Source organism: Hordeum vulgare, chromosome 4H (assembly GCF_904849725.1).
Source record: "Hordeum vulgare subsp. vulgare chromosome 4H, MorexV3_pseudomolecules_assembly, whole genome shotgun sequence".
Taxonomy (NCBI): Eukaryota; Viridiplantae; Streptophyta; class Magnoliopsida; order Poales; family Poaceae; genus Hordeum; species Hordeum vulgare.
Genome location: NC_058521.1, coordinates 430,929,207 through 430,939,356, shown reverse-complemented (window position 1 = coordinate 430,939,356; position 10,150 = coordinate 430,929,207). Strand labels below are relative to the sequence as shown.

Sequence of the window (10,150 nt, the reverse complement as noted above, 5' to 3'; positions counted from 1 at the left end):
ATGCAACCTTTTTTTGTTATGCACTCCCTCCGTAAAGAAATATAAGAGTGTTTAGAGGCATAATTTATACACATAAGAATATAGGAACGATTGATTGCAAAAGAGCTTTGGAGGAAACATCACAAGCACCATACTCATTAATTCCACTCACAAGAATTTCCTCGCAAAATTTCACAACTTCATAAGACATCATTAAAAATCGTCCGTCAGTAAATAGATTGCTCAATCCAGACATCGTATGAGCACATACTTAACATTCCAAACAACCTGGATTCATATTCTATATAGAAGAATCAAGTAGACATGGAAGTATACTATATACACATAACTCGTTGAATCCTGTAACACAATTTGAAAGGTAATCAGCCACATTTTGACACCATTCTCTCAGCTCTTAAATACGTCATAATTTTTGCCTACACAGTTTGCAACATACAGATTTCCTGTCATAATCTACTGATAGATACTCAAAAAGCAATGAACCAAGCCTGAAGCCGGGTTCCGCCCATTACTTAAAATCAAGAAATATTGGAGACCGGTGTAGTTATCTGCCAATTTTCTTGTACGATCAAGACAAACCTCTACCACTTCTGTTTCAACTTCTATGAAAAGAACCCTTCAAGCTGTCAGAATTCCTATTTTTGAAATTTCTTCTTAAGTCCATTCTCTGAGTTTCGATAAGACAACTTGAAGGACCCTGAAATAATATATGAGGCATACAACCGAATATACAAATTAATTAAGAAAAGAAGAAACCAACAATGCGAGAGTTTTATTTAGTACTCTCCTGCTCATCCACTCATGATATAGTATATTATACCCTACCTGCGTGGAATCTCATAAAAACAAGAACTCAAACCGTTCATGTAACTAAAGTAAATTGATGGTCCTAATATATGAGTGGACGTGCTTCAGTTTAGTTACTTACGTCTTGTAAATTTGGTATGAGTTGGTTGCATCATCAATTGCACACCTTCTGAGATGACATGTTAATTAACGGGAAATAGAAAATATGGTTTCCTGTTTTTAACTTACTATTGCACACATTCTTAGTAAATAGTCAAAATAGCTTGCATAAGTCTGTTGTTATGTTGTAGATCTATACATATTATGGCATCTGAACCCGTTAGAATCACAATCATTTATGTTGCTGGCATTGGAGATGGGAAGCGGCTAACCCAATCACTCTCACTATTTCTAGGCATTTGAAGCACATGGGGTATATTTGAGTGTTGCCATCATCAATCGGTTCTATTTGTTCTGAATCAACTTATTAGTTTCTCGGTACTTGCAGTATATCCTTAATTATCACTGTGGCATACATGACCAATAAACTAACCAGCAACAATAAAATTAAAAATTAAAAATGTAACTTCTTACTGGGTTCCTTGCACAAGTGAAGTGGCAGGTTTGAATCACTCCAGGAGATCGATGAGCAAGCAAACTACGTTCATGCAATAGCAATCTCTAATGACTGGTATCCTCAATCATGGAGAGAGACATTAATTAGCAGAGATAAAGGGGGGAATGAACGAGAGATACCAGGAGGAATCAGAGAGAGAGAGAGAAACAAGCGATAACACATTGCACCACCGCCTCATCGTCTCAAGGTTTATTGCCACCTAAATTTCTCATTTTTCCATCCCAGCTCGTTCTTGGGAGTTGGAACGTCACCCCATCTCTTGCAATGCCCACGCACCCTCAGCACGGCAGCTTGACCTGCCCAATGATCTCCACCACACACCTATACCGCATAGCAAGCAACCAGAAGCAAAAATATGAAGCAACAGCAAAGCTAATAGTCATACAACACTGACCAACGGCAACTGGAGCTCTGTGAGGCCCCCGTCAGTACCATCGAAGACCACCGGCTCAAAAAGGGCCTACCATGTACAAGTGCGTGACGCCGGAGCCGAACGCCAGGTTGCCGTCGTGGGCGACAAAGTCGAAACCGTTGGGCCCGACCACCTCCTTCACCGTGGGGGCGTCGGGACGGCTCCAGTCGACGGCCCCGTCAGAAGCCCGCGCCAGCGCGACCGCGGCGCCCCCCGCGCCGGAGCCGAACGCGAAGGTGTCGTCGCCTGCGACGAAGTCGACCTCGTTGGGCCCGACCACCTCCTCCATCGAGGGGGCGTCGGGGCGGCTCCAATCGACGACCCCGCCGGAGGCCCGCAGCAGCGCGACAGCGACGCCCCCCGCGGGCGCAAAACTCGTAGCGATGCACGGTGCAGACGAGCGCGCCTTCGACATTGAGCGACCAGACCTGGACCTCGGCATCGTGGTTGTCAAAAGGGATTGCCTCGATTCCGTGCACAACCGACAACAGCGGCCAACGTGACTCAACTCCACGTCCTGGCCAACCCAGGCGGCCGAATCAGAGAGAGGAAGATGGGGAGACAGTGGAGGTTACTACACCTGGGCCATACGCCGCCATCGAGTTCTGAATCCTGCACCTCAGCGGTCGCCTCCATCGACAACACGATGAACCGTCTTGCCGACGGGGTGTGAGAGACCTGAACACGAGGCGTGTCAGGTTGGGCCTCTCTCAGACGCCATCGAAGAGTTCCGGCGGAGGGCGAGCACACGTGGATGACGCAGGTCGGCAAGGAAGCCAGTGAACGCAACATGGAAGGAGATGGCCAGTGGCCAGGGATGGGAAGCGCGACTTGTGTATTGGATGGAGCGACGTATGGGTAGGGGAATCATGGGTAGGGAACTGGAAGAGGCGTGCGTGCCGGCGTGTGTAGCGATTGCGTTACAGGCTTTTTCGACGTGCGCTAGTGGGACCGAGGCGGGGGAGTAGCGATCGCGCGACCGGAGAGTCAGGGGGTCGAAGGTCGAACCATCACGACAGGGAGGTAGAGGGTTTTCTATGTGAATCGATTTTTTCCTATATTTAATCAATTTGTTTTTTTTTGCGACAATAATCAATTTGTTTTTGAAGGAATGGAAAAAATCGATGAAACTAACGAGGGGACCTTTCGTGATCGAACCATCACGGTAGATCTCCTTTAATTGTAGAGACTTGACAAATTCATTGATTGGTGACCAATACACACAATTATAGACACACATTAGGACAAACTTCGTTGATGACCAATACACATAATTATAGACACACATTAGGACAAACTCACGCTTGACAAAAGTTATTGGTTAGTGACAAGTAAATCAGTTAGTAAGGAAAAGAAAAAAAAAAGATACATCCAACCGAGAGATATTTTTCTTCTTTTGCTACTATCAGGAGAGAGATATTTTCCAATTGTGAGGATGGAGAGACCAGAAGAAATGCACTTGACATTGTACTCCCTCCGTTCCAAGTCATTTAAAAAGATTTTATTAGGGCTCTAAAATATATTTATATACATCTATATGTAAGTCCACTAATGAAACATCTAGAAAAAGATATATTTAGGAACGGAGGAAGTATAAGTAGAATTTTATAAGAACAAAAAAAAACTTATTAAGGAATAAGGAAATGGAGGAAGTAATTTTGTTAAAACAGAAATCTGGATGGAAGGAGAACCCCAGATAATATGGCAATAGAGATCCTGGTCTAAAGGCAAAGCGTACATGATAACAGTTATTATTCCAACTGGCTACACCGAGATCGTAAGAAGGGAACAGGTCGCCTAAACAAGTCCATTTCGCATACTACTACCCCTCGACTTCCGCCGGAGCCATCGAGTGGTATGAACTCCCTAATGCCTCGTTTGGTTAATGTGGATTGGGAAGGGTTTGAGAGGAAAATCCCCGAGGACCCAGAAACCCCACAGATCCTCGCGCGTCCATTTGGTAGGATTGGTTTGCTTAGGCCAATCCCCTCCGTTCCCCTTTAATCCATTCCTATTCATGTGTTTCAAAACCCTCCTCAGAGGAGGAGTGGAAGCAAAACCCCGGGATTTGACAGGATTGGGTGAAAAAAAGGATTCACCCAATCCCGTGAAATTCCTCCCTCTCAAAACCTTCCCAATCCCCCTTAACCAAACGAGGCCTAAACTATGTCCGAGAGCACGTTGGCGGCGGCGGACAGCGCGGCGCCGGTGATGGCGCACTGCACAATCCGCTCATGCGATGCGTTGTCCGAGGTCAGCGCGACCGCCGCGCCGGTGACGGCGCCCGCCAGCGCGCTGTTCTTCCAGTCGTGGGCCCCGCGCACCTCCGTCAGTCCGTAGGTGAGGCCGGAGTGCATCCCTGCCGCGAGCCCTGCAATCATCGAGTCTTCCAACATTAACAACGCTCGACAACCTCAAGTGCCCGCAGTAACATAAGCAAAAAAGGGGGCACTGTTTACCCCACTGGAACGACTCCTTGCTCACGCTTTTCACCTGAGAAGAGCAACAGAAAACGTGATTAAGGAAGCACGAATGACAGTACCAAAATGACGGTGTTCTTGGTAGGAAGAAGTGGGCGTTGCCTGCTTACCATGTCCTCCGCTGACTTGCTGTTGCTCGTCCCTCCTTTCCAATCAAAAAGAAAAAAAAAAGGAGAAGGAGACGTACGTCAATCAGTCTGAAATGAGTAGAAATCAAATCGCCAATCAGTTCTGATAAGTGAAAAGTGGAGTTACCATTGAGGTCCGGGAACGTCCGTTTCCTGCTGCCGGTCGCGTCAGACACCGCTCCGGTGCCCCCAGATTCGCCTGCAGCAGCAAAATTAACCCAGGGCCAAAAACAGAGTGACACATCTACATAGGCCAGCAGCCGAAGCAGCAGTTGTTCTGATGACACTAGCATGAATGGTCTGTTACCTTCGATGGCCATAAAGTAGGAGTCCCGCGCGACGGCCTGCATCGCGCCGATCTGTCATCGCAGGAGTGTTATCTTCACAACAAATTACGCATCATACGAACGATGGAGCAAGAGTAGTACAGCACATAGCAGAATGGATACCCCGGCGGCCTTGACGAAGCTGTCGGCGACGCGGTTGAGGAGCGGGTGGCCGAGTTCGAGCATCCAGTTCTTCTCCAGGCCGCGCACCTCCTCCACGAACTTGCGCGCCTCGTGGCTGCTCATCTTTCTCCCTTTTCCCTACGCAATGCTAAGCTACGGAGAAATGCACAAGCACTGCAGGCTGTGCGTGTAGTACAATGGTGGCAAAGGAACGAGGGAGTGAACTTTGATTCTTTGAAGCCCGAGGTAGGGAGCAGCGCACCACCAGTCGCCTAGGCACAGATCGACAGCGAGACGACCAGAACCCGAGAACCAGACGCGACACGTATGCCAGCGCCACGGACGCGTGGTCTCTCGCGGTTACTCGTGGCGCTCTTCTGGAACATGCGCTAGTGCGCTCGTGATTCACGGTATCAGTTCAGTTCAGGACTGACCCGTTTCTCCACGCACCATTTTTTTTAAGAGCTGTGCGCCGGCGCGTCGGTCGGATCGTTCGGCCGATCGTTCGTGCGTCGTCCAATCCGGCAGCTGTACGCGGCCCGCGTCGTTACATTTTTATGCAGTAATTTTTTAATGTAATAAATTTCGTTCATGATGCAGCCATTTTGTCAATGGTTGTAAAAAAAAATTGTATCTAAAAAATATCTACGTAATCATAGCAAAAAAATGAAGTTGATGATGTGTGATAGCAAAACAAAAAAAAGTTGTAGCAAAACAATCCGATGAACTCGGGTTGCAACTCTGACAAACGTGTATGCAATTATTTTATTAAACGAATGCAGCAAAAAATGATGCCGGTTGTACCAAAAATTAACATGATTGTAGCAAAAATCAAACGTCGGTTGTAGCAAAAAAATTCAACGAACTCGAGTTGCAACCAAACGTGAATGTAATTTTTTTAATGAACAAGTTGCAACAAAATAGAAAAAGGCTTGTAGCAAATTTAACCGCGTTTGTAGCAAAATTTGCATTAAAAGGGTTGCATATGTGGACCAGTGTATCAAATTTATACATGATTGTTACAAATCTGCACTAAAACAATGTTGCAAGGCTGCTCTCAGACGCGCGAGCCGCGAATGGCCGATCGAACGGTTCAGTCGACGCTCCAGCCACAAACGTTTACTTTTTTTAACGTACAATCACAGACGACCACGTACTCGTACCACGTATAACACGAACACTATTAGCTTCGAACGTTTTTAGGACGAATTTGATGACGCAAGGATATCAGGTTCAGTGATGCAAATTTAGTTGTTAAGCATAATAACTTTTTTTTTACGGCAAGTTTCAGTTTTTTTTTTTAGGTTTTTTCTTTTTCTTTTTGGGTGACAACTCTAGTTATAGAAAGTCAGGATCGAAGTGTTTACTGCTATACATATATCAGTTATTATTTAAGTATTTCTATGAACACCTTTAAGATATTGTCTGATATTACATTTTGAGATTGACGAGGTAACAATATGTGCCTTGTAATGAACATAGTCGGAAAGTTTAACATAAACATAAAAATACGAATGTTGTTAAATTTAACACTTCAACCCCGAAGTATTGATTTCACCACAAGGAACCTAACTATTTAAGCTACGTTTAGTTTAGTTGAGACAACAATTTTTGATACTAATCCCTAGGTAAAGAAATATAAGCACGTTTAAATCCCAAAAGTAGGAAAATAAACGCTCTTATATTTCTTTACAAAGGGATACATTCTATTTTTTTCAATGCCCTTCTACTCCCGAGCTCAAATGAGCTCGATGAAAGTAAAATCAAAAAGTCCAAAAAACATTCAAACAATTCTGAATTTTTTAAGCAACATTGATCAAAGTTCGAAGCACATGCAAAAATTTGGCCCGAAATAACATTTTTATAAGGCATTATAAAACAATAAAATCGAAACTCTGAAAATGCGCACCAGGGTTCTCCAAGGCATGGTGGGGGGAGGCGATATGGAGTACATGTCATGTCCTAAACCGAGTTTCTACAAAGAATAAAGAGATAACTCCATTCGAGGAATGAGAGAAGAAAAGGTTAAAACTCCCGTACCTACGAACTTGGGGCTGCTCGCAAAAGTCAACATACCAATTCCAAAGAAGAGAAAACTTGAACCAAAAACTGTGGATTGTGTTTTCTTAGGCTATGTTTTTCATAGCATTGGTTACAAATTCTTTATTGTAAAATCTGAGGTATCTGATGTTGGAATTATGCCCTAGAGGCAATAATAAATATAGTTATTATTATAATTCCTGCATCAAGATAATCGTTTATTATCCATGCTATAATTGTATTGAATGAAGACTCATTTACATGTGTGGATACATAGGCAAAACACCGTCCCTAGCAAGCCTCTAGTTGGCTAGCCAGTTGATCAAAGATAGTCAGTGTCTTCTGATTATGAACAAAGTGTTGTTGCTTGATAACTGGATCACGTCATTAGGAGAATCACGTGATGGACTAGACCCAAACTAATAGACGTAGCATGTTGATCGTGTCATTTTGTTGCTACTGTTTTCTGCGTGTCAAGTACTTATTCCTATGACCATGAGATCATATAACTCACTGACACCGGAGGAATACTTTATGTGTATCAAACATCGCAACGTAACTGGGTGACTATAAAGATGCTCTACAGGTATCTCCGAAGGTGTTAGTTGAGTTAGTATGAATCAAGATTGGGATTTGTCACTCCGTGTGACGGAGACGTATCTCGGGGCCCACTCGGTAATACAACATCACACACAAGCCTTGCAAGCAATGTGACTTAGTGTAAGTTGCGGGATCTTGTATTACGGAACGAGTAAAGAGACTTGCCGGTAAACGAGATTGAAATAGGTATGCGGATACTGACGATCGAATCTCGGGCAAGTAACATACCGAAGGACAAAGGGAATGACATACGGGATTATATGAATCCTTGGCACTGAGGTTCAAACGATAAGATCTTCGTAGAATATGTAGGATCCAATATGGGCATCCAGGTCCCGCTGTTGGATATTGACCGAGGAGTCTCTCGGGTCATGTCTACATAGTTCTCGAACCCGCAGGGTCTGCACACTTAAAGTCCGACGTTGTTTTATGCGTATTTGAGTTATATGGTTGGTTACCGAATGTTGTTCGGAGTCCCGGATGAGATCACGGACGTCACGAGGGTTTCCGGAATGGTCCGTAAACGAAGATTGATATATAGGATGGCCTCATTTGATTACCGAAAGGTTTTCGGAGTTACCGGGAATGTACCGGGAATGACGAATGGGTTCCGGGAGTTCACCGGGGGGGCAACCCACCCCGGGGAAGCCCATGGGCCTTGAGGGTGGCACACCAGCCCTTAGTGGGCTGGTGGGACAGCCCAAAAGGGCCCTATGCACCTAGGAAAGAAAATCAAAGAGAAAAGAAGAAAAAAAAGGAGGAGGTGGAAAGGGAAGGAAGGACTCCCACCCATCAAACCAAGTCCAACCCGGTTCGGGGGGGAACCTTCCCCCTTGGACTCGGCCGACCCCCTTGGGGCTCCTTGAACCCCAAGGCAAGGTCCCCTCCCTCCCACCTATATATACGGAGGTTTTAGGGCTGATTTGAGACGACTTTTCCACGGCAGCCCGACCACATACCTCCACGGTTTTTCCTCTAGATCGCGTTTCTGCGGAGCTCGGGCGGAGCCCTGCTGAGACAAGGTCATCACCAACCTCCGGAGCGCTGTCACGCTGCCGGAGAACTCTTCTACCTCTCCGTCTCTCTTGCTGGATCAAGAAGGCCGAGATCATCGTCGAGCTGTACGTGTGCTGAACGCGGAGGTGCCGTCCGTTCGGTACTAGATCGTGGGACTGATCGCGGGATTGTTCGCGGGGCGGATCGAGGGACGTGAGGATGTTCCACTACATCAACCGCGTTCACTAACGCTTCTGCTGTACGATCTACAAGGGTACGTAGATCACTCGTCCCCTCTCGTAGATGGACATCACCATGATAGGTCTTCGTGCGCGTAGGAAAAATTTTGTTTCCCATGCGACGTTCCCCAACAGTGGCATCATGAGCTAGGTTCATGCGTAGATGTCTCCTCGAGTAGAACACGAAAGTTTTTGTGGGCGGTGATGTGTGTTTTGCTGCCCTCCTTAGTCTTTTCTTTATTCCACAATATTGTTGGATTGAAGCGGCTTGGACCGACATTACTCGTACGCTTACGAGAGACTGGTTTCATCGCTACGAGTAACCCCGTTGCTCAAAGATGACTGGCAAGTGTCGGTTTCTCCAACTTTAGTTGAATCGGATTTGACCGAGGAGGTCCTTGGATGAGGTTAAATAGCAACTCATATATCTCCGTTGTGGTGTTTGCGTAAGTAAGATGCGATCCTACTAGATACCCATGGTCACCACGTAAAACATGCAACAACAAAATTAGAGGACGTCTAACTTGTTTTTGCAGGGTATGCTTGTGATGTGATATGGCCAACGATGTGATGTGATATATTGGATGTATGAGATGATCATGTTGTAATAGAAAATATCGACTTGCACGTCGATGGTACGGCAACCGGCATGAGCCATAGGGTTGTCTTTATACTAACGTTTGTGCTTGCAGACGCGTTTACTATTTTGCTAGGATGTAGCTTTAGTAGTAATAGCATGAGTAGCATGACAACCCCGATGGCAACACGTTGATGGAGATCATGGTGTGGCGCCGGTGACAAGAAGATCGTGCCGGTGCTTTGGTGATGGAGATCAAGAAGCACGTGATGATGGCCATATCATGTCACTTATGAATTGCATGTGATGTTAATCCTTTTATGCACCTTATTTTGCTTAGAACGACGGTAGCATTATGAGATGATCTCTCACTAAAATTTCAAGACGAAATCGTGTTCTCCCCGACTGTGCACCGTTGCTACAGTTCGTCGTTTCGAGACACCACGTGATGATCGGGTGTGATAGACTCAACGTTCACATACAACGGGTGCAAAACAGTTGCGCACGCGGAACACTCGGGTTAAGCTTGACGAGCCTAGCATGTGTAGACATGGCCTCGGAACACATGAGACCGAAAGGTCGATCATGAATCATATAGATGATATGATTAGCATAGGGATGCTTACCACTGAAACTATACTCAACTCACGTGATGATCGGACTTGAGCTAGTGTAAGTGGATCATGAACCACTCAAATGACTAGAGAGATGTACTTTTTGAGTGGGAGTTTAGCGAATAATTTGATTAAAGCTAAACTCTAATTATCTTGAACATAGTCTAAGTCCACTTTGAATATATTTGTGTT

The 10,150-nt window shown here is 45.4% G+C and overlaps 2 protein-coding genes across 4 annotated transcripts; both read right to left on the bottom strand.

Moving 5' to 3' along the window:
- Nucleotides 1–256: 256 nt before the first annotated feature.
- LOC123448835 lies at nt 257–2,798 on the bottom strand. 3 transcript variants are annotated; one of them, XR_006631933.1, is made up of 4 exons: nt 2,416–2,798; nt 1,888–2,263; nt 1,543–1,744; nt 257–697 (listed from the first exon to the last, which is right to left on the bottom strand). XR_006631933.1 is itself a non-coding variant. In XM_045125856.1 (3 exons), exons 1-3 carry the CDS (start codon nt 2,625–2,627, stop codon nt 1,613–1,615), a joined length of 720 nt encoding a protein of 239 aa, XP_044981791.1. In that variant the 5' UTR covers nt 2,628–2,796; the 3' UTR covers nt 257–1,612. The 3 variants fall into 3 exon arrangements, 1 of the variants encoding a protein (XP_044981791.1); XR_006631932.1 differs by having other exon boundaries at nt 1,381–1,744; nt 2,416–2,796; XM_045125856.1 differs by having other exon boundaries at nt 257–1,744; nt 2,416–2,796.
- Nucleotides 2,799–3,537: 739 nt separating this feature from the next.
- LOC123448834 (outer envelope pore protein 16-2, chloroplastic) lies at nt 3,538–5,223 on the bottom strand. The gene is made up of 6 exons (XM_045125855.1): nt 4,893–5,223; nt 4,751–4,802; nt 4,571–4,642; nt 4,426–4,460; nt 4,295–4,328; nt 3,538–4,206 (listed from the first exon to the last, which is right to left on the bottom strand). Exons 1-6 carry the CDS (start codon nt 5,013–5,015, stop codon nt 3,995–3,997), a joined length of 528 nt encoding a protein of 175 aa, XP_044981790.1. The 5' UTR covers nt 5,016–5,223; the 3' UTR covers nt 3,538–3,994.
- Nucleotides 5,224–10,150: the final 4,927 nt, after the last annotated feature.

Coding starts and splice junctions, on each gene's coding strand:
- LOC123448835 (XM_045125856.1), bottom strand. CDS start 2,627: ATGTTGCGTTCACTGGCTTCCTTGCCGACCTGCGTCATCCACGTGTGC. Junction 2,264..2,415: donor GATGGCGGCGTATGGCCCAG/GTGTAGTAACCT, acceptor GCCGAGGTCCAG/GTCTGGTCGCTCAATGTCGA. Junction 1,745..1,887: donor GCGTCACGCACTTGTACATG/GTAGGCCCTTTT, acceptor TATGCGGTATAG/GTGTGTGGTGGAGATCATTG.
- LOC123448834 (XM_045125855.1), bottom strand. CDS start 5,015: ATGAGCAGCCACGAGGCGCGCAAGTTCGTGGAGGAGGTGCGCGGCCTG. Junction 4,803..4,892: donor GCTTCGTCAAGGCCGCCGGG/GTATCCATTCTG, acceptor CTGCGATGACAG/ATCGGCGCGATGCAGGCCGT. Junction 4,643..4,750: donor CTACTTTATGGCCATCGAAG/GTAACAGACCAT, acceptor TTGCTGCTGCAG/GCGAATCTGGGGGCACCGGA.